The sequence below is a fragment of the Triticum urartu genome, chromosome 4A (genome assembly GCF_056163025.1).
Source record: "Triticum urartu cultivar PI428250 chromosome 4A, HENAU_Tu73, whole genome shotgun sequence".
NCBI lineage: Eukaryota > Viridiplantae > Streptophyta > Magnoliopsida > Poales > Poaceae > Triticum > Triticum urartu.
The window spans coordinates 538227109-538251380 of NC_141876.1; the positions used below are offsets into that span (position 1 = coordinate 538227109).

General features: G+C 48.3%; 2 protein-coding genes across 2 annotated transcripts; one reads left to right on the forward strand and one right to left on the reverse strand.

The window, feature by feature from the left end:
- Nucleotides 1-5894: 5894 nt before the first annotated feature.
- Nucleotides 5895-7445, reverse strand: LOC125554116 (uncharacterized). The gene is made up of 2 exons (XM_048717723.2): nucleotides 6977-7445; nucleotides 5895-6509 (listed from the first exon to the last, which is right to left on the reverse strand). The coding sequence occupies exons 1-2, from the start codon at nucleotides 7265-7267 to the stop codon at nucleotides 6126-6128; spliced, it is 675 nt and encodes a 224-aa protein (XP_048573680.2). The 5' UTR covers nucleotides 7268-7445; the 3' UTR covers nucleotides 5895-6125.
- Nucleotides 7446-10321: 2876 nt separating this feature from the next.
- LOC147976478 (uncharacterized) lies at nucleotides 10322-11488 on the forward strand. Its single transcript, XM_087520873.1, has one exon. The coding sequence runs from the start codon at nucleotides 10322-10324 to the stop codon at nucleotides 11486-11488; it is 1167 nt and encodes a 388-aa protein (XP_087376999.1).
- Nucleotides 11489-24272: the final 12784 nt, after the last annotated feature.

Below are 24272 nucleotides of genomic sequence, written 5' to 3' on the forward strand. Positions count from 1 at the left end.
AGGATTTGTCACTCCGTGTATCGGAGAGGTATCTCTGGGCCCTCTCGGTAATGCACATCACTATAAGCCTTGCAAGAAATGTGACTAATGAGTTATTTGCAAGATGATGTATTATGGAACAAGTAAAGAGACTTGCCGGTAACGAGATTGAACTAGGTATGATGATACCGATGATCGAATCTCGAGCAAGTAACATACCGATGACAAAGGGAATAACATATGTTGTTATTGCGGTTTGACTGATAAAGATCTTCGTAGAATTTGTAGGAACCAATATGAGCATCTAGGTTCCTCTATTGGTTATTGACCGAAGATGTTTCTCGGTCATGTCTACATAGTTCTCGAACCCGTAGGGTCTGCACGCTTAACGTTCGATGACGATTTGTATTATGAGTTATGTGATTTTGTGACCGAAGTTTGTTTGGAGTCCCAGATGAGATCACGGACATGATGAGGAGTCTTGAAATGGTCGAAAGATAAATATTCATATATTGGAAGGTTATGTACGAACACTGGAATGGTTCCGAAGAGGTTCGGGGAATTTTCGGAGTACCGGGAGGTTACCGGAACCCCCCGGGAAAGTTATTGGGCCTCATGGGACATAGCGGAGAGGAGGAGACATGCCACAGGAGGTGCCCCCCCCCCCGTAGTAGTCCGAATTGGACAAGGGGTGGGGGCGCGGCCCCCCTCTCCTTCTCCCTCTCCCCCTCTTTCCCCTTTCCCCTCTCCGTTGGAAGGAAAGGGGGGAGCCGACTAGGACTAGGAGTCCTAGTGGGACTCCCCCCACTTGGCGCACCCGTAGGGTAAGGGGGCACCCCAAAGGACATCAATTGTTCTCTTAGCCATGTGCGGTGCCCCCCTCCATAGTTTACTCCTCCGGTCATAACGTCGTAGTGCCTAGGCGAAGCCCTACGCGGATCACATCACCATCACCGTCACCACGCCATCGTGCTAACGGAACTCTCCCTCGACCCTCTGTTGGATCAAGAGTTCGAGGGACGTCATCGAGTTGAACGTGTGCTGAACTCGGAGGTGCCGTACGTTTGGTACTAAGATCGGTTGGATCGTGAAGATGTTCGACTACATCAACCACGTTAACCTAACGCTTCCGCTTTCGGTCTATGAGGGTGGACACACTCTCCCCCTCTCGTTGCTATGCATCTCCTAGATAGATCCTGCGTGATGGTAGGAAAGTTTTTGAAATTGCATGCTATGTTCCCTAACAACTAAACACTTCCGCTTACGGTCTACGAGGGTACGTAGACACACTCTCCCCATCGTTGCAATGCATCTCCATGGATAGATCTTACGTGTGCGCAGAATTTTTTTAGTTTTCCATGCAACGTTTCCTCTCAAACCCTAGTTCATCTCTTGTATCTAATCTTTGTCTCAAAACCTCATATTGGTACCTGTGGGTTGCTAGTAGTGTTGATTACTCCTCGTTGTAGATACTAGTTGGTTTATTTGGTGGAAGATCATATGCTCATATCCTTAATGATATTCAATACCCCTCTCATCTTGAACATGAATATGCTTTGTCAGTAGTTCTGTTTGTTCCTGAGGATGTGGGAGAAGTCTTGTTATAAGTAATTATGTGAATTTGGTATTCGTTCAATATTTTGATGAGATGTATGTTGTCTTTCCTCTAGTGGTGTTATATGAACATCGAGTACATGACACTTCACCATGATTTGGGCCTAGGGGAAGGCATTGGGAAGTAATAAGTAGATGATGGGTTGCTAGAGTGACAGATGCTTAAACCCTAGTTTATGTGTTACTTTGTAAGGGGCTGATTTAGATCCACATGTTTCGTGCTATGGTTAGATTTATCTTAATTCTTCTTTCGTAGTTGCAGATGCTTGTGAGAGGGGTTAATCATAATTAAGTGGGAGGCTTGTCCAAGTAAGTATAGCACCAAGCACCAGTCCACCCACATATCAAATTATCAAAGTAACGAACGTGAATCATATGAGCATGATGAAAACTAACTTGACAATAATTCCCATGTGTCCTCGGGAGCGCTTTGATTTATACAAGAGTTTGTCCAGGCTTGTCCTTTGCTACAAAAAGGATTAGGCCACCTTGTTGCACCTTAGTTACATTTGTTACTTGTTACCCGTTACAAATTATCTTATCACACAACTATCTTTTACCGATAATTTCAGTGCTTGCAGAGAATACCTTTCTAAAAAACACTTGTCATTTCCTTCTGCTCCTCGTTGGGTTCGACACTCTTACTTATCGAAAGGACTACGATAGATCCCCTATACTTGTGGGTCATCAACAGTTGTTGTTGATCAGCTGGTGGCGGGATCCGGCGAGTTGGGTCTAGGCATGGCTGAATCGGGAGCGCCTGATGAGGGTGAAACCCGAGTTGGAGGTAGACTGGTGGCCTTAGAGGAATGCAGCAGAGCGCAGTGCCGGTAGGAGAAGCAGCGACGGCAGGCCACCGGCGCTGAAGAGGTGCACGAGCGGCGGCCTTGGAGGAGCAGCCGAGCTCAAGAATCAGGCGGCGGCCTTGGTGAAGACGAGCTGACAATGGCTTGATTTGGAGTGGTAGATCAAAGGAAACAGTGTTAGAGATAAGATAGGCAAATCAACACGATGAAGAACGAAAAAACAATCAGGGACATGAGATTTTAACATGGAAAAACCCCCTCCAAGATGAAGGGGGGAAACCACGGGCGCCAGCCAGCCAAACTTCACTATATCGGGGGAGGTTAAAAAACGTTGGGGATTTACAACTGATTAACTTATCCCGTGCTACGCTCCGCTTCGGCCCAAGCCTACCAGCGACGGGCCTCGCTCCACTCGCTCGTTAGAAGTTAGCCTTTCTCTTTGTACTTGAATTTGGAGCATAACATGAAAAACTCCACCTTGAGACAAATTCCATCTTGTAGTATGAATGATATCCTCCTCCCTGAACAACAAAGAAAACACCTTCAACGCCAAACAACCACTAGGGCTAATGAATTATACCAACTTGCTCAAACTTAGCAACAAGAACTGGCTTTGTCAACATATCGGCAGGATTATCATGTGTACTAATCTTGCATACCTTCAGTTTGCCTTGCTCAACAATGTCTCAGACATAACAATATTTGACATCAATGTGCTTTGTTCTCTCAAGGAACATCTGATCCTCAGTGAGGTATATGGCACTCTGACTGTCACAAAACAAGTTAATGTAAGAATTATTTCCACAAAGCTCAGCATACAAACCTTTCAGCCAAACTGATTCTTTACATGCTTCTGCAATAGCCATGTATTCTTCTTCAATGGTAGATTGAGAAACTACTGGCCGCAACGTTGCCCTCCAACTCACAGCATAACCACCAATGAACACATAACCTGTAAGGGACTCCTCTTGTCCAAATTGCTGAAAGAAAAATCTGAATCCACATAGCCAGCTAGTCCCTCACCAGTCCTGCTGAATTTCAAACAAGCATTGTAAGTGCCATGAAGGTACCTGAAAATCCACTGAACAACCTAAAACCCTAAACCCTACCGGCGCCGGGCCTCGCTCCGCTCACTCGTCAGAAATTAGCCTTTCTCTTTATACTTGAATTTGGAGCATACCATAAAACAAAACGAATGCAGCAGATCAACACCGTGGAGAACACAGACGAAGAGCAGCAGCTTCAAGCCAATCAAAAGAAACCAAGGAATCCATGTAGAGATTGAGGGAAGACCAAGAAAAAAATTGATCTGATGAGCACGAGTTGCAACGTGCGGTGGAGACCCTAGAAACTTGACCCTGATATCATGTTAGGAATAAGCAACATAATATTATCAAGAGTCTAAAGCCATCATATATACATGTACAGGGGGAGGCCAAAGGCCAGAATGCAAAAGACCAAAGGCCACAATACATATAACTCTAACACGTGGAACATGTTAGAATGTTTAAAATAATGATGCAAGCTCAGTTGGGTTATTTGGTCATTGGCTCGAAATAGTGAAAAGCCGAAAGATTGACATCTCAATAGGAGTCAAAAGATAAAGATAAAGAAAGTAATAGAGAGCCGAAGACAGTCGTTTGATGTAGACATAATGGTTGATAGTATCCGAGCTGAACCGGTCACTATCTATTGAAATCTTTACGCCCCTCGCAGTACTCCACCGTGTAAGTGTGCTAAGGATGCCACATAGGCAAAAAAAATGATGTGGCAAAGCAATTAAAGAGGAGAGAGCATTATGGTGACCCCATGAAGAAACGGTTCCAAGCATGTGAACCTATATAAAATGGCTACCAACCAATGCATGAATGAGTTTTGTTGATAAAGAATTAAATAAAGCAAGCTTGGCTACAATAGCTAAGCACTCATGCATTAGGGACATTAGTTGCTAAGACAATTAATGCACTTAGCACCTCACCTAAGCACCTTTGCATTGGAGAAGGTCTAACCTAAGCACCAATGCAAAGGTGCTTAGATGATATGCTAAGTGCATTAAATACCTTAGCAACTCAACTCCACAATGCATAGGTGCTTAATTTGTTGTTGCTAAGCACACTTTATTTAATGAGCTAACACCTAAAGTCTTTCATCCATTTGTCAAGTTGTTTCATTTAAATGGCTTGCCTAGGTTCACGCGCTTGGCATTGGTTCTTCATGGGATCACCAAAGTGCTCTCTCTCATCATTAATTGTTATGCCATGTCATTTTTTCGCCTATGTGACATGCTTAGCATCTGTCCACCATGGAGCACTGGGAAGGGGGAACAACAGATGCATGAGGTATGGAGCAGATTCATTACAGTTATACATGAATGCAAAGTTGTAAAGTAGTAGTAATAAGTTGTTCTCCACTTCTCCCTCTCTGTTTGGATCTGTGCTGTATCCTTGAAGGCCTATTTGAATTCATTGGTGTCCAACTAAAACCACCAAGCATTCTTGGCAACGAGCAGCCTAGTATGGTATAGACGCCAAATACGTAATTGAATGCCACCTGTGCAGTGTATTTACGTACACACATCTCATACATGATGATGGTGGCAACACGGACAGAGCACTTAACAAGAGATGTCAACTGGTCTTGGGGGGGGGGGGGGGGGGGGGGGGTAACCTTGCAAGTGCAATACTGCATCTCACTGTGCATAGTTTAACTCAGCACTGCCCACTCTCATCATTTGTGCAATGCACGAGCAATAGATCCTCTCTACTGCCCACACCCCCAGGAGACAAGTTAGGCCGAGGCATCTGAGCAGTGAGCTCAAAATGTGCTGTGACCAAGGAACAGAGAGCATGCTTCCAACCTAGGGCCAAGTGCCTGCCGGAAAGGGCAGAGCCACGCCTGATTCCTGGGAGGCAATGGCCACATGCACATGTAGATTCGACGCCTTGCGTGCGTGGGGAAGTGCACGCTCATCAGCATGGGCAGCATGGGTGAGTGAGATGCATATATCCTGCATTGCGTGTATAGGTGTCGTATGCTGTGTTGTAGCTTTGCACTCAGCACTCACAGTTTGCACAACCTAGGACCCCTCGCCCTCTTGCTGAGAGTGCTAAGTCTCTGTAGCTAACTCAGGTTATTGTTTGTTCACTCTGAGTGGGAGTCAGTGCGGCTTGATCCCATGGTGTTTTGGGGATAGGAGACAGGGAAGGGAATGGAGTGTGCAACCGAAGGAGGAGGGAGTAGTCGAGTCCGAGTAGGTGTGGCATTCATGCTCCCCTTCACTGCCTTGGCCCAAATCCACTACTCCAGTCAGTGAAGGCCTTTATGGCGGCGCCGAGGAGCTGGAGTACCTAGCAGCACCGCCACCGGCCGTCCACCCTCTTCTTTAATGGACAAGACAAGGGCCAGGACGGCACCTTCACTGCCCTATTGCCTCAGTTTCATTCAAGGCCGGGGCAACAGTGAGGACGGCACCTTCACGTAGTACTACAGCGTTCATGCATCAATCTCTTGCTGCCACATTTATCACCATTACTATTGATTAATTATACTTAATAACAGTTATAGTACTAGTAGTACTACTACAAGATCTACTTACTTGCTCCAACCCTTGATTAACATACATGCATCGGTCCCTCCCTCCAAATACTAACCCTAGTTGGAATTCCACCCTAGTTTTGGTTTGGTCTACAGCTACTAGGGTTTCCTTTCTACAACCATCATGTCCGCCTAGTGGAGAAGGCTCAGGGTCCGCAGCGGCTTCACAGCGGCGTCGAGCATGCGATGAGCTGCCGCCTGTGGCGTCGCCGGCGCCGGTGCCAACGACTGCATGAACTTGCAGTTGGGGCAGGTGGGGTAGGACTTGCACAGCATCACCAGGAGATGGCAGTTGGTGCATGGCACAGCGATCATGTTGCCACCGGCGGTGTCTCTCTTTGTCGCTGCTGCTTGTGAGAGGGTAGGAGCAGTGGCGCTGGTGTTGCTGTCGTCCACAACGACGACCTGCCTCGTCGGCGTTGTGGACATGTTGAGCTCCAGGCTCACGCCCTGCTCCTTGGGCCTGTTCCAGCTCCTCTTCAAAGTCTTCCTGTTCAGGTAATACATCTTCCCGGACTGCAAAACAGCATTGCATATATAGCACATTAAATCAAATGATGAGGCTATCATGACAACATGAGCATCCATGTTGGATACTCCAATCCATACTTGCATCTTCTAGGCAACCGTGGTACTAGAAAGATTCCTCGTGGGCGTCACAAAATAGTAGGGCAACTATCACAAAGGTGCAGCTTTCTGCATGCACGTTCAAGCCGCATGCATTTTTTGCCACCAATATCCATGTCCATGTGCGACAGACGTGGCGGGGCATACATATGCACCGCGCCATAAATAGCTTTTGTTACACAATTAACTTTACCGGCTCTATATTAACACGTGTCGGCGCCGTAGACATGCTCGATTTTGTTTTAGTTTAGAGAGCTATGGAGAGAAATGACTTGTACCCAAGGTAGAACATACAAGTATATACAACACAGAATACTTAGCTAGCTAGTGATAAAGACAGACAGGGAGGGACTCACTTGGAGGTCGAGGCACTGCTCCCAGTCGAGGGGCAGGGGGTCACTGAGATGGAGCTCCAGGTGCGGGTGCGACGGGGGCTCCTCCCAGGTGTTGTAATGCTTCCTCTTCTTCCGGGAGCTGCCGTCCGACTCGGAAGAAGACGAGCTGATCTGTTTGGTGTTCTTCTCCGAGGCGGGGGCAAAGCCCAGCGCCGGCCACGTTGGCCCCAGCGACAGCTCCGGCTGCATCTCCATCCTCTTGGCTCTCAACTCCTGGTGAAACTTGTGCGCTCTAAAGAATTCAGTGCTCATCGATCTCTGGCTTGGCTGGTGTTGTGATGACACCACCACTCCCTATATATATATGTGTGGAACTCGAGTACTCGACTGAAGTTATAGGAGGTGAGGAGAATTGAGTGAGCGAGCTGCTTCTCTTCTACAGCACGATTGATGGGGTCATGCAGGGGAGGGCGTGGACACTAAAGAAGGGATCTTAAATGGCCTCCATCCAACCCCATTAAGAAGGAGAGGGCAGGCCAGGCCAGGCCAGGCATTGAAGGGTGACAAGTAGAGTGACCTTAAATGACTCAAATCTCTCCACCTCCTCCCCCATTCAAGGCGGCCTCGCTCTACATGCCCGGACTGTACACGCCATAATGCCACACCCAGCCCAGGAGAGCCACCACAAATCTACAAGGCCCGGCCCGGCCCTGATGCCATTGCCTGCCTTGTTAGTAAGTGTAAGGATCACTGGGCTCCAAAGCTAGCTCAGGCCGCAGCAGCTGCAGCAGCTGTAACTGAGGCGTGATGTTGGTTGTGCAACCTCCTGTGTCCAATGGAGAAACCGGTGCGCGTTGGTTGGAACTACAACGGCAGGCCATCTATTGCTGCAACAGCAACAGTGCTCTGCTCAATTTAACAGCACAGGAGTGAGTGATGAGGAGTGGGATAGCTAGCTAGCGTGTGAGCTTGGGTAAGATGGCTGTGAGTTCATGGCGATGGACGCTAGCTAGAGTGAAACCCACAAGGCAAGCACAACTTGCAGAGGCCTCCCTCCTCCCATGTCTTAAAACCTCTCTTGTACTGTCTGACCATCATATCATACTTGTATACCTACACCATTAACTTCGTTGTAATCATGAACTGCTTCTTACGGGTGGGCATTCATGGCTTTCTCCACCACCCCGAACTCTAATTCTCATAAAGAAGAAGCAGGGAGTGAGCGCTGCGCTGATGCATAATAAAGATACAGCCACACAGGCCTCACCACCCAAGCCCCCCATGCAGTAAATAGGCCAAGACATTAGGAAGGAATAATTAAGGCTTATTGGGCATTCACCAGTGCCAACCACTAACAATAAATAAAGGCGCATCTCTATTTGGTTGTCGTAGGCATGAGTCCATTCAAGTTTTTGGTGTTGCATCTTCCGCTATTAATTCGTCCGGACGTCCTGTTGATCTGATGTCGTGTATTCGTCCGGATTCTACAAGGATCTTTGCAAGCACATATATGATTTCATGGTTTTTTCATGCTGTTAGGTGTCAATATCTCCATAAAAAAAATAGCGTCAGCTGTTGTAGATAGACCATGGGAAACAAAGTTAGTACTTTTTTTCTGAAGTTATTAATTTCCTTGTAGGATTGCTGGTTGCTAGTTGTGAAGTTGGATTAATTGGTGGGAAAATATTACATGGAACCCAACATTCAGTGGAAACCGGTGAAAATCACGCGAAAAAAATGTTTTAAAGTTTCAAAAAAATCTCAAAAAACTATGGGATGTTAAGAGGGTGATGTTTTATTGCCATGCGAAATTTCAAGTTCAAAAACATTATGCGATGTGAGCTAGTATAAAAATAACAAAATCAGCATTGAATAGTCTTCTCGGTAGAAATCAGCATTGGTATTTATTGCGTATCTACTGCTTATCCATAAAGAACTAAGAATATGGTACTTAATGCATAAACATCTGCACTGACTAGCCATTTCCATAGTCTTCAGAGTAGAAATACAGGGAAGTATAGAGGTCTGACTGGTTCTACCAATTAAGAATATGGGAAATTGGGAATGCATAAACATCTGCACTGACTAGCCATTTCCATGTGATTTTCTTCCCAGTACAAGGTATCCACAACATTTAGAAGACCTATTTCATACTGGCATATTATCTATATGAAACAAGGAAGATCAAGGCAAGTTGATGATAAGTTGATAAGAATTGGGCTTGACACTCACAAATAAAAGGTGACGTGGATGTTTTGTTTTTCTAATGAATGTACCGTTGAACCCAAAATTACATTAATGTACATCTCCATTGATGTTGTTACTTTGTACTCAATGTACACATCCATCTTTTTTCCCAGGGTCTAACTGGAGGATGAACCGATAGGTTGTACAATAGTCAAGACTCAAGAAGGCACAGGAATAATACTGTCTTCGCAGTTGGCTTGCTGTGCATGGTTATTTTTGTTAGAGTTATAATATAAGTCATGTACCCCTTTGTATTTATCCCGTTGTATAAGGGGTTTCCTGCATATGTTTCACACCTGTACATATATATATATCGGCCTATGGCCTCATGGGAATACACGTTGCATATTCCTAACATGATATTAGAGCCCTAGGTTTTTTTTTCAGCACGCGCAACTCATGCTCCCGGATCCCAAATTCCTGCATCGGCCGTCGCTGTTCCCCTCCCTCCTCGGCCGATTGCTCAACTCAGCTCCCGCCGTGGCCCCGCCAACCCGCTCCGATCTCCTCCCCGGCTTCACTCCGCCGCTCCGTGCTCTGCCAGATCGAGCCGCTCTGCACTCTCCCGATCGGCTGCGGGTCTTCCGCAAGAGGCCCGAGCACTCCCGTCTCATGTCCTATACGCTGGCTGCCGTTTTCTGCCATGGCTCGCGCCGCCTGCCAAGGATCGCGACGCCGGACACCATCTGCCGGCCTCCCGTTTCGTCGCTTCCCGCCGTGGGCTGCCGCCGGCCGCCTCCGGATTCGGTCGCGCCTCACCCGCAGGCAGGAACGCCCTGGTCAACGCGCCGCTTGCTGCGCGTTCGTTCGCCTTCAACAGCCGGGCGATCCAGTTCCACGTACGTGTGTGCGTCCGTGCGTTAGACCGATCGATCGATCGGCCTGCTTGGGCTGCTGGTGGGCTACTCGAGGAGGCCTGCTTCTTTGCTGTGGCTTGATTGTTCTGCTGCCGTTGCTTTCTTCAAAAAAAAGAGAAAAAAAAGAGAAAAAAGAGAGAAAAAAATGATGCTTTCCTCGCGTATGCATCTCACTCGCTGTCCGCCTACTCTTGACGGTGTTCCTTACTTTGATCCCGTCTCGCATATGCATCGTTCCTCGGTGCTTGATGCTCCTTCGTCTATGACGTCCTCCTCTTCGGCGTCTTCTGCAGCCTGTGTTGGTCGCTCTTCTGCGGCTCCTCCTGTTACCTCCGCACATGATGATAGTCGCTCTACATCGACTCCTCTCGCGACTGTCATCGGTGAATGTCGCTCTTGCCCGACACCTCCCGCGACTTTCACCGGTGGTGCTGGTGCATATGACTCCATTGACTGCGCCTTGCACACGCATCTTCCCTTCGCGCTTGGTGCTTGTCTGCATACGGTCTCGTCTTCTCCACCGGTCCTTGTGGATGCTGCTGGTCATTCTACACCGCCACATCTAGCGGCTTCCACAGATGGTGGTGGTCGCTCATCTCCCGGTATTACTGCGTCGACTACTTCAACTATGTACTTCACTCAGGAGGAGATTGCGCGACTTCGCGCCCTGCTGAGTACCTCCGGCTCTCCATTGTCGGGTGCATCTACATCGACCTCTTCAGTTCATCCCCTGACCGAGCAGGAGATTGTGCGACTTCGATGCCTGCTAGCTCCATCTTCTGGTTCTTCATCGACAGGTTCTGCTGGTTCTGCTACTGAGTCTTCTGGCATTGTGAGACCACCTTCTACACAGTCAGTTACATCTTCGTGGATTCTTGATACTGGAGCATCTTTTCATATGACTCATGATTCATCCACTTTGTCTTCCATTCGTGCACTCGATTCTCCTGTTCATGTTCATACTGCTGATGGTACCTCCCTCCCAGTTAATGGTCGAGGCATTCTTAGCACCTCATCTTTTCATGTTCCTGATGTTGCTCATGTTCCTCGACTTATCATGCAGCTTCTTTCTGGTGGTCAGATTGTTGACTCTGGTTGTCGGGTCATTCTAGACTTTGACTCCTGTTCTGTTCTGGACCGTCACACTGGTACTCTCCTTGGTGCTGGCCCTCGGCGCCGTGACTCTCAGGGTCTCTGGGAGCTTGACTGGCTTCACCTTCCCTCTGCTGCTACTGCTGCCAGTCTCTCCACCTCGGTTACCTTGTCTACTAGCTCTTTTCAGCAGTGGCATCATCGCCTTGGTCAATTGTGTGGCTCTCCTCTCCTCTTTAGTTCGACGTGGCCTTCTTGGATCCGTCTCCGGCGGTGTGTCTTTAGACTGTCAGGGTTGCCGTCTTGGCAAACAGATCCAGTTACCTTATCCTCATAGCGAGACTATGTCTCATCGTCCTTTCGACCTTATTCACTCTGATGTTTGGGGTCCAGCTCCCTTTGCCTCGAAGGGAGGTCATCGCTACTATATTATCTTCATAGATGATTTCTCTCGGCACACATGGATATATTTTATGTCTTCTCGTAGTGAGGTCTTATCTATCTATAAGCATTTTGCTGCCATGGTCCACACTCAGTTCTCTATGCCTATTCGTGTGTTCCGTGCTGACTCTGCTGGAGAGTATATCTCCAAGATGTTGCGTGGGGTTCTTGCCGAGCAAGGTACTCTTGCTCAGTTCTCTTGTCCTGGTGCTCATGCTCAGAATGGCGTGGCTGAGCGCAAGCATCGTCACCTTCTTGAGACGGCTCGTGCGTTGATGATCGCCGCCTCTCTTCCACCTCACTTTTGGGCCGAGGCTGTTTCCACTTCCACCTATCTCATCAACCTTCAGCCTTCCACTGCTTTGCAGGGTGGCGTTCCTTTCGAGCGTCTCTTTGATCGTTCTCCTGATTACTCGACGCTTCGTTTGTTTGGTTGTGTTTGCTATGTTCTTCTAGCCCCTCGTGAACGCACCAAACTTTCCGCTCAGTCTGTTGAGTGTGTCTTCTTAGGCTATAGTGATGAGCATAAGGGCTATCGTTGTTGGGATCCTATTGGTCATCGGATGCGTATTTCTCGGGATGTAACTTTTGATGAGTCTCATCCTTTCTACCCGCGTCGATCTTCCTCAACCTTTTTAGTGGAGGATATCTCTTTCCTCACTTTTCCTGACACACCTCCCTCTGTGCCCAGTATTCCTATTCCTCGTCCTGCTGTTGCAGATCCGACGCCATCCTCTCCTACAGATTCTTCTCCACCTTCATCACTGACACATTTCCCATCTCCACCTTCATCACCGATACCTTCCCCTTCTCCACCTTCGTCATCGCTACATTCCCCGTCTCCACCTCCAGTGATTCCACCTCTTCCCTCCTTTCCTTTTCATTATACTCGCCGTCCACGTGTTCTGGATAAATCCACTGACGTGCCATCTACTTCTGGTGCGCCGTCCTCCTCATCCCAGCCGCCTTATGGTCTTCGGGCTCGGCCTCGCCCTCCCCCTGACCGCTATTATCCTAGTCGATATGCTCTTTCGGCTATACTCGAGCCTACATCTTATCGCGATGCTCTTGTTCATCCTGAATGGCAGTTTGCGATGGCAGAGGAGCTTGCTGCCCTTGAGCGCACCGGCACATGGGATCTTGTTTCTCTTCCTCCCGGTGTTCGTCCCATCACTTGTAAGTGGGTCTACAAGGTTAAGACTCGCTCTGATGGTTCTCTTGAGCGTTACAAGGCTCGTCTTGTGGCTCGTGGTTTTCAGCAGGAGCATGGTCATGATTACGATGAGACATTTGCTCCTGTGACCCATATGACCACTATCCGCACACTTCTCGTTGTGGCCTCTACTCGTCATTGGTCTGTTTCTCAGCTTGATGTTAAGAATGCCTTTCTTAATGGTGAGCTGCGTGAGGAGGTATACATGCAGCCCCCACCTGGGTATTCTGTTCCTGATGGCATGGTCTGTCGTCTTCGTCGCTCTCTCTATGGCCTTAAGCAAGCCCCTCGCGCCTGGTTTGAGCGTTTTGCCTCTGTGGTGATTGTCGCTGGTTTTTCAGCGAGTGATCATGATCCAGCGTTGTTTCTCCACATTTCCACTCATGGTCGGATTCTTCTTCTTCTCTATGTTGATGACATGATCATCACTGGCGACGACCCTGAGTATATTGCCTTTGTAAAGGCTCGTCTTAGTGAGTAGTTTCTTATGTCTGATCTTGGACCTCTTCGCTACTTTCTTGGGATTGAAGTCTCTTCTACCTCTGATGGCTTTTTTATATCCCAGGAAAAGTATATCCAGGATCTTCTTGCTCCTGCTGCTCTTACTGACGAGCGCATTGTTGAGACTCCTATGGAGCTCAATCTTCACCTCCGTGCTACTGATGGTGATCCTCTCCTTGACCCGACGCGTTATCGTCATCTTGTTGGCAGTCTTGTCTATCTAGCTATCACTCGTCCGGACATCTCTTATCCGGTTCATATTCTGAGTCAGTTCATCTCTGCTCCCACATCGGTTCACTATAGTCATCTCCTTCGTGTTCTTCGATATCTTCGGGCCACGATCTCTCACCGTCTATTCTTTCCTCGCTCCAGTTCTTTACAGCTTCAGGCCTATTCGGATGCTATGTGGGCTAGTGATCCCTCAGATCACCGTTCACTTTCTGCTTACTGTGTTTTTCTTAGTGGTTCTCTCATTGCCTGGAAGACGAAGAAACAGATTGCAGTTTCCCGTTCGAGTGCCGAGGCTGAGTTGCGAGCCATGGCTCTTTTGACGGCAGAGGTGACTTGGTTACGGTGGTTACTTCAGGATTTTGGTGTTTCTGTCACTACACCGACTCTGCTCTTATCTGACAGTACAGGTGCTATTAGCATTGCGCGTGATCCTGTGAAGCATGAGCTCACCAAGCATATTGGTGTTGATGCTTTCTATGTGCGCGCTGGTGTGCAGGATCAGGTTATTGCTCTTCAGTATGTGCCTTCTGAGTTACAGTTGGCGGATTTCCTGACGAAGGCCCAGACTAGAGCACAACATGGCTTTTATCTCTCCAAACTCAGTGTTGTTCATCCACCATGAGTTTGAGGGGGGGTGTTAGAGTTATAATATAAGTCATGTACCCCTTTGTATTTATCCCGTTGTATAAGGGGTTTCCTGCATATGTTTCACACCTGTACATGTATATATATCGGCCCATGGCCTCATGGGAATACAAGTTGCATATTCCTAACAATTTTCATCTTAATCTCGAGCCTGAGGTGGCAATGAATAAGCTCTGCAACATAAAAATCACTGAAGGTATGTCGAGAGATCATATAAACGGTTGCCCGATTAATTATCTGTGACTCCCATTGAATGGATAATTACTACACTTAGTTTATGGTGACTTTCTTTTTTGCGAATTTAGTTGGAATCATTAGTGTTACTCATTCTTTTAAGGACCCGCGATTGATGATATTTCGTACTGTATTTTTTGTTTACGAATTGTGGAGAAGGAGTTTCTTGACATCTCGTGATACCATTCTTTTTTACCTGAATATTAGACATGGCAAATTATGTTTGCCGAGGATGGCAAGTTTACTTAATGAGCATAGCAAACTCGTCTCAGTTTATTTTTTGTTAGGAAATTGCCGTAGTTGCAAACTAAATTTGCCATTCTCTTGCCAATATAAGTTGCCATCAAAAACATTCAATTTGCCATGATGATGTCTGATTTTGAGTTATTTACTCAAAACCACAATAGTGGGGCTAAGATAACAATTTGGTACCACATTTGAGCCCGAGCACAAAAACCCATCAACTCCGCGCCTAACCAATAAGGCAGAGCACTCATCGACAGATAAGATCATGATAAGAGCGAAACTGACAGGTTGGCCCACGTGCCAGGCTGACGTGGCAAAGACCAAACAACAAATAAAACTTGGACCAGCTTAGGTAGCAGAAAAGATGTGGGTCCTACATGTCAATGACTCAATGTGAATCACCAACTCATCTCTCTTCCTATATGGAGCAATTCATCAAACAGTTTGTAAGCGCCGGCCGCGAGCACAAATGGAGAGCAGCACGTAGAGGCGAGCAACAGTAGCACGCAGACCATCCCCATCCTGACCTTCGACAACACCATCGGACCACGACCAACACCCCCGACGATGCCCGACCAGCAGCTCTCTCGGGCGAGCATTGTCACCCTCGTCGTCGTAGGTGCAGGATTCGTCTATGACCACCTCGCCTTTAATGTCCCTCCTTGGTCTGAATCGAGGCGAGCAGCGCGCCGCTGCGCACGTGCCTGGTCAAGCCTGCGGTGGCGGACAGGGGTGGCTGCAAGTGTGCGTGTGTGCCACGGCTAGGGGCGGTTGTAGGCGTGCGTGGGTGCAACCGAGGTCAGCCATGGCCAACGAGAGCGGAACGAGCTTGTATTGGGGAGATTTTTGGCCACAACATGGGAAAGAAGAAAGGAGAAAAGGACTAGTCAACCTGTCCATGTGGATTTTTTGCCACATTAGCCTGACAGGTGGGCCCAAGAGGTTAGAACGACTGTTTTCACGAGCTTATGAGACCATTAGTGCTCTGTGTTATTGGTTAGGCATAGGGTTGTTGGCTTCTTGTGCCCTGGGTCAAACGTGATACCAAATTGTTACTCTAGCCCCTATGATGGTTTTGGGTAAATAACTCCTGATCTTTAGCTTTGTGTGTGCGTGGGGTGGGGGGTCAGTTGTTTGGTTGTCTTAAGTTCTTGCAATGATCACATGAGCTTTATCATAGTTCTTGAATATTTGTAAGGGCAGTCTCCAACACTGACCCTTAAACCACATACATCCGTCCAGACCACGAAAGTCCTCCAATGCGGGACTTTATTAGTCTGCAGCGCGGTTTGGACGTACTTTGTCCCGCAAACTAGAGAAAACATGGGGGCAGGGCTTTGTGGGCTTCCGGACAACACCCGTGCCCACTTCTGACCACACTGGCCCACCAAAACCCCCTCCTCCCTCGCCCATGCGCGTTCCCGTCCGGCGCTAGCTGCTCGCATTCATGTCATTGTAGAATGCGCTGCCCCACATTAAAGATGGCTCAGGGCGGGCGTGACCTCTCACTGCCTCCGCCATTGAAGCAGCGTGCCGGCCGAAGGCGCCGCCCGCTGTATGCCCGGCTGAACACGCCTCCTCGTCTCCATCAAACTCGCGTGGAAGCCGAGAAACCTACTTTGGCCACACGTTCGTTCATGAGCGGGCCGGCATTAAACACAACACCGGGCAAGCTCCTCCCGTCCGCCAGCTATTTAAAGGAGGCTAGACGCGGGGAAGAATCGCACTACTCTGCTGCTCCCCATCTTCTCCTTCCACCATTTTCTTCACCTTTTGATGGCATCCGACAAGCAGGAAGAGCAGTTCTCCGGCATAAAAGCCGGCTGGGTGGCCCGCCAGATACAAGCGAGGCATCTCACTGCTCCACCTCCATCGCCTAGCCTGACGTAGCAAGTTGCCGCTCCAAGCCAGCGCGCGACGCCGTGTCGTACCGCCCCTCCCATGCCTGCGGCCGCGGCATTCGACGTCAATGCGCGCATAACCGCGCCTTGTCGGCAGAGAAAGAAGTCGGCTGCACGGACATCGACAAGGTGGCGGCTAGCACGTCCGCGTTCGCCGCCATCATCGACGAGAAGTAGAACACGGGAGGCCGCCGTGGCTTGGGTCCCATGAAGGCCATCGCCGAGGCGACGCCGACGTACACAGTCTGTGTCTTGCTCGGTCATAGGCCACGGTGGTCCCCTTACCCAAAAACCAACTTTCATCCGTGCAGTGTAGGGACTCTCCCCCTCCGGCTGAAGCATCAGCCGGCGGTTCAACTCCGACGAGCGGTGGGGAAGCGAGCCGCCCTTTACACTGAAGCATATACCTCTCAGTCTCACGGCTGCCGGACATGGGGACGACAATGGAGATCCACCATGGCCGGCAGTAGAGTAGTGAAGGGTATCCATGTCGTCGGAATGGATATCCGCCGGCGCCGGCCGTAGACTAGTTTTATCTTAGTCTGCTATCGCTTTTAGTTAAAAATATGTCCAAATGTAAACTTTTTCGTCCGGTGTGTATGAAATCATGTTTATATAAAATCCGTCATGTTTACATGAAATTCAGCCGTGTTTGCATGAATTTCATCCAGTTTGTTCAAAAAGAGTTTAAAATGTATACGGACAGCGTTGGATGACAGTTTTCCACATTCATATCCGTGGATTGATCCCCAGATATGGAAGGAAATTTATGGGTCGCCATTGGAGATGCTCTAAACACCACAGTCTTTCACTACTAGGGAAAACCTTATACACAGCATCTTAGCAGTAGCGCTGGACAAAATCATGTGCTACTGCTACTTAGTAGCAGCGCGTATAAATAAACCACGCTACTACTATAACTTTAGCAGTAGCGCGTACTAGCAAAAAAACGTTGATGCTATGTTTGAACTGGGCGCACATGGCTAGCCCAACCACTACTAGGAAAAGGCCTACTAATGGCGCACCTAATTTGGCCATTAATGGTGCATTAGTGGTGCGCCATTAGTGCCACGCCATTAGTATATTTTACTAATGGCGCACCACTGGTGCGCCATTAGTATCTGGTATACTAATGGCGGACCTCAGATGCGCCATTAGTATATACAACAGTGCGCCATTAGTATGCCTCCCAGGGGGCCATGTATACCCAGGTGCTTTGGCATACTAATGGCGCACAACAACAAGATGCGCCATTAGTAACTTCGGCATACTAATGGCGCACTGTTTAATGATGCGCCATTAGTATCCTTTGGCATACTAATGGTGCACTGTGATGTGATGCGCCATTAGTATGAATATTAGGTTTTTTTATTTTTTTTATTTTCTGTTTTTTGCACAGGTTACAAAATGTATAATTGGACAAAATATAGACAGCACACATCAACAACAGATTCATCGAATACAATAGAAGATTAGTCTCTGAATACAATTCATCATATTAGTCTCCGAATACAATTCATCATATTAGTCTCCGAATTGAAAAGACCGAACAAAGATAGAACATTATATTACAAGTCTCGAGACCGCGAGTAGCGAGTTTGTCTTGACATTACAAGTCGATATCGATCATCTAAACTACCATCACATAGAAGAGAGCTGCGGTCATCACGATGAAACTCGTCTTCATCCGGTTCCTCCAACGCTCCCTCCCCTCTCCCGCTAGATAGCGGGCGTATCTAGATTCGGCCTCGGCCCTAGTGGTGTACCCTTTGTAACTGTTACCGCTGAATCGGTGAACCTGTCTCCGACACTCCTCCCAGTCGTCGTAGACTCCGGGAACCTTACCCTTGTACACGACATACGACGGCATCGCTATGCACTAGCCAAACGAAACGTTAGTACCAATTCACAGACAATACATAAGCAATATATAAGTATGCAACAGAACGATTGGAAGAGAAAAGCAAGACATTAATAGCATCGATTACATCTAAGTTGAACGACTCTCGAAACCAAAGAGACATACTACAAGTTCATTAAAGTTTAATTACAACATGAGCCAATCGATGTTTCAGAACTAGACACAGCATCACTGCTTTCGACTCGACTCAAGGGACCGGAGCGTGGATGAAGCCGCCGTCTATCGTGGGAGTCATGAAATAACGGGCGTTGTCAGCCTGCATTTGTAGCATTGTGTCGATGTCACTGTTGGACGGTTGATTTCTGAGGTAGAACTGCCCCGAGGTACGAAGGACATTTTGATGGATGATTTCCGCAAACTCCGACTGGATGCGAAAGAATTCTTGTCTGATGTCCGCGTCCTGGATTGCCGACACGCTCGCGGCCCAATCTCTAAGTTTACTCGGTAGCAGAAGTTGATGATGGTCCTGTACGATCGCCCGCATGTGATGGATGGCGTAGTAGGCACCCTTCTGACCGCCAGGCGGCTGCTTGACGCAGTAGAACGTCGTATTGTGGGAGAACACGTGCTTGCCGTACTTACGAATAGGCCTGGTGAAGGTGCCTCTAGATTTTGCGTAGCCGGGGAGAACATCATCAAGAACCTTCTTGACATTTGTGTAGTCTACGTTCGACTGACGGTCCGGGTCGAAATACGTGGCCATGGAATATTTGGGGCTTAGGAGGATGAGCGTGCAATGTGTGTCACTGCAGAAAACACGGAATGTTAAAAGAAAAATGATCGAAATCTAAGAATTCATATGTTACGGGGCGGTTGAGGGGAGGACTTACTCGGGAAAGTATGGCACGAGGAAGTTATCCTTATCTTGGTTTGCCAGAATGACGCCTTCGAGGTAAGAACTCGCGACTTGCCGGTCCCCAGCGCTGCCCAAGATCTTGGCACACATGTAGAAGGGGTCGACTATCACGATGTCCGGGGTCTTGTCGCGAATGATCCGCATCTCCATACTCAGCGAAAATAGCCGAACGAAGGTGTAGTGCAGCGGATGAAGGTTCAACATAGCATGGATGTCATCAAACCGCAGGACGATCGTACCCCTGATGGAGTTATCCACAAAGCCCTTGCCCTCTGGCACCTTGGCCGCGAACTGGGTATGCCACATCCTTCTCTCTGAGACGCCGCTTCTCCAAAGAAAGAACACTGTCATGCAGACTCCGCATTGCACCGGTTGCAGCATCGAGCATATTTCTCGGTAGCATCGGCCTACCCGCCATATGCAGCCTCCTCATTAAATCCTCAGGTGAAGGTGGCCCGTCCTGAGCACGGATCGTACTCGGTGCCGGCTGGCCCGCACCCTTGTTAGTCTTTCTTTTGCGTGCCTTCTTCTTCTCCTGTAATGGGACCAAGTTCTGCTCACAGACCGCCTTCTTGAGTGTGTTGGGGCTGATAATATTTCGCACCTCGCCTATCTGAGGCTCGGTGAAGTCGGCAGCTGGAGGCGTCTCCTGAGAGCTGAATGGCAGACGACGACTGTTGCAACTTGGCTTCTCCGCGGTACCAGCTAGATCGCGCACGTCTTTTGTTGGGTTGGGTTCTTGAGAAGGAGGCCCCATGAAGTCGCCACCGTACCCATGATCGGCAAAGTACTGATCGATGTTGCCAAATGTATCGTCGTCATCGTCGTTCTGATCCTGTGCCATATGCATGTTTGGATCCAGTGGCATAGGGATGTCCGGCACCGTTGCGGTGGTCTTGCCAAGGGGCCGACTTGGCGCCGGCACGACTAGAGGTGTTGTCTTTGGGGTGGTGTCCCCCGCCCCCAAACGAATCTGGCTCTTCGGCCAAAGCAGGGGCCAGCTCAGGCAGGCGCTGAGGGTCATCACGTCATCATCGTCGGCCCCGACGGGTCGAATCGGAGGTAACAACTCGTCGCAGCCTGGCAGCACCCGAACCAGTTGAACCCTAAAAAAGTTGGGTGGCATCTGGGTACCGTGGAACAAGGGGTTGCCCGGTTGAACGATTTTGCCCTTGGCGACATTGACCAACTCGTTGTTCACGAAGTGCAGGAGAGTGCACAGAACGTCGGCGACGCCCTGCGAAAACATGTAGGGCGTCAGGGATGCCCAGTCAAAGGCAAGGAGATGAAGTCCTCGGCTGATAGAGGCTTAATTAGTTACCATGATGATGGCGTCGAGCTCGGCTAATGTTGAGGCACCGCCAACGGCGGGCGTGCAGTTGACGGAGGGGCCGCTTGCTGCAGAGGTGGCGGCCGGCGTACACCCGGGTGCATTAAGCTCCTGTGCCGGCGTTGGAGACACCAATGCCGCCTCCGCCGGAGACACCAATGGCCCCGCCATCGCGTTCTGCGAGTTGCTGGCCGTGAAGCTAGGAATCGGGGGCGGCCCCTGTTGGCCACCCGCAATCCACGCACTCAACCCCTCGATCAAGGTAGGCACAATGGTGGTGATCGTCGCTCCGAGTTGTTGTTGCACTTGCTCTTGGACAATCTCCGGAATCCGCGCCACCTGTGCCTTGAGTTCTTGAACCTCGCGCGCCTGGCTTTCCGAGCTGGTCTTTTTCTCCTTTCGCCCACCAGTGTTATAGTATGACGACCATTTTGTCGACAAGCCTTTGCCGGCCACACGACCAGTTGACGTCGGCTTACTAAGCTTATCCTTGTTCTTCATTACATTCAACGCCCTATTTAGAGTGGTGTCCCAAGGGTTGCTCTTAGTCGACCCCGCGCTACTGCTTTCAGTCGCCTGCGGAAGGAATGTGAACCATTTAGAAATTTGGCTTCATTAATTAGAATGCAACCATATGGAGCTAATTATGCGGGGGTGTATTCCTTACCAGAACCAGCTCAAACGCCCTGGTCTTCGGATCCGTGGTAAGCTCCTTTGTTTTCGGGTCCTTCTTGTACCGGGCCCTGACAAAGTTCCTGGTCTGCTTGTCACCGTATTTATCGAAGAGGGGCGGTAGGCCTTGCTCGACACGGTCCGCCTCCTCCTTGTCCCATATAGGCTCCGCCACTCTGTAACCGCCGGGACCGAGTGTGTGTTCCCCTAAGTTCAGCTCCCGCATTTCTTTCCCCCACTGACTTGATTCGGAGTTTGCGGTGCTCGAGCAATTGATCTTGAAGTCATTGTAGTCATCTTCGGTGATCGAAGGATTTTTCTCCTTGATCTTCTCATAACTCTCACCTTTCTCGATCATTCTCTTCACATTGCTTTTCCAAGTAGACAGGGCCTTGCTCATCTTCGTGAGGGCGGAATTGTTCACTTTATTACCTTTGAGGCTTGTGTTTTCAAATTCAGCAGGGAACTTGTATCGTTCTTGCAGCTTCGTGAAAAGGAGGTTGCGCAAATTCCCTCAGTCAGGATGCCTCAGGTTCTCGGTGTTGATCGAGACGGTGCTCCGGAGAATGCACCCGAGCTGAAGCGAGTACCCCTTGACTACGTTCGGGCGCCGTTGGATTCCCGTCGGAGTCCACTTCAGTAACTTCGTCCTTGAGGGTGCGGAGCACGGTCGGGTGCCGGTCCTTCCGTTGCCTCTTCGGTTGGCTGCCATCTGTGTGTGCGCCGCCATCATCAGTGGGGTCATCCTCGGCGGCACCATCAGTGGTCTCAGGATCGGTGGGGAAGGCGGCGTCCTCATACAAGTGAGGTTGTTCCTCCATCTCCTGGGACAGCTCCTAGAATGCCTTGCCGCCCGAACCCCCGGCCTCATCATTGTTGGCCATGTTTCTCTCTAAATAGGAACAAAGTTTGGTCAAAAAGTTTGTTATTGTCAAGGAACAAGATCATGGTCTCATCATTTAGGGTTTGTCGACACCGAGGCATCCTAAAAGCTAAGGTTTTATCATTGAGGGTTTTTTGACGCCGAGGCACCCTAAAAGCCTAAGCTTTCATCATTTCGGTTTTTATCGACACCGAGGCACCCTAAAAGCCAAGGTTGTATAATTAATGGTTTGTCGACACCCATGCATTAGTCACAAGTACCCCGTATGTCCTATTTTTAGCAAAGTCATGCTAAAATTCACGGAAAATTTCAGCATGACCTTTGCTGAAAATAGGACATATGGAGTACCCGAATTTGCCGGAACGGAAGTTAATCGACATTCCAGCAAACTCAAGGGCCCCTCGGGTGGACAAGGCAAAAAAGGCCTCCATCACAACATGGAAAATACATTGGCATGTGAAGAGGTGAAACAATATATGCATCTCCAAGCAGTATCATTCAACATTTTGGACAAACCACTACAAGCAATACTGGATCAGATACAAGAAGAATGTGAGAAAATACAGACAAATACTAACAGATTGAGGTGTTTAACTTGTGGTGCTCTCTGTGCTATTAACATTTCAAGTCAAAACCTTTTCTTGTTAGTAAGTGTTTCTTGAGCATATGTATGTAGTAAGTGTTTCTGCTCTTAGTGTTTCAGAACACATATTTTAGCTACCTAGTACCAGTGCTATTACCCAGCAGTTAATTAGCTTTTGCTTTTGCTTTTCAGTGCCAAATTCTAGCTAGTACCAACAAATTAACATCTAGCAGCAATCATTTTCAAATATATATACACTGGACATTTTAATATTAACCTAAGGAAAAATGAATAGTTAGGTTAATTACCCACTATTAGTTATTCAGTCTGATGCTTTGTTCTACACTTTGATGCAAATTAGTATATAGAAGAAGCTATTTATTAGCAGTACCATATATAAAAGACATTCCGTCTGATGCTATTTACTAGAAGTAGTAGCAGTTTTTTTTCTTCTTCATTAACTGTACTAGCAGTTTTTTTCTTCTTCATTAACTGTATTAGCTATTTACTAGCAGTACTAGCACTTGGATCATATGCTAATGCTACATTGATACATCATCATGCTGGGTAATATTAAACCCAAGCAACTTTATAATCAACCCAAGATACGTCAACTACTGCACTGTCCTACCTAATAAAAACAGTCATGCCAGCATATAGTATATAAATCTGAATTTGTGTTTATAAGAAGAGTGCCCATTGCAATGTAAACCTGAGAACACAACTCACCTCAAGTGCAGGATATAGCAGACACCTACTTCTTCAGTCAAGTGCAGTAAAAGACCGTTTGTAGAACCTGTTTAGTCAGAATTGAACATTAGAATCCATACTATGCTCTACTATGCTTGTAAAGGAACACTATGCTTGTAATGGATGTAGTTGAAGCAGGTTGGGTTGCTGGACTTTGTTGTGCTTGGAGAAGGTGCATTGCGTACCGAGAGCTAAACATACGAGCACATCTCGGATTTGTTCTCAGAACATGGAAATGGAAAATGCAGGTTGACATTTCATCTAGTAGTGAGAAAGCAGAAGAATAAAGGCATTGGGAAAACTAGGTGCACTGTATTTTGGGTAACATGGCCACATGTTCTAGGTTTGGCCACAATTCAAGCATTGTATTCTTGGGTCAATCTGGGTCACATGGTTTGCAATTCAACCAATTTTGGGTCAATGTGGGTAACATGGTTTGCAACTGAACCAATTTTGGGTTTGTTTGACTTTGCTGCCACTGGAGAAGGCGCATTGCATACCGAGAGGTGGTCGAGGAAGGCGAGCACGGCCACGTCGTCGCCGGTGACGATCTTCTCGGCCTCGTCGACGGCGGTGAGGTTCTGCACCGCAGGGCCCAGCTTCTTGCCGATCCAAGCGACAATGGCGTCCCTGCAACAAAGCAAAAACAAAATTCTCAACAGCTGCGGAGCGGGAACAGGGAGGGAATTGGGGATCTGCAGAAATTGCTCACTT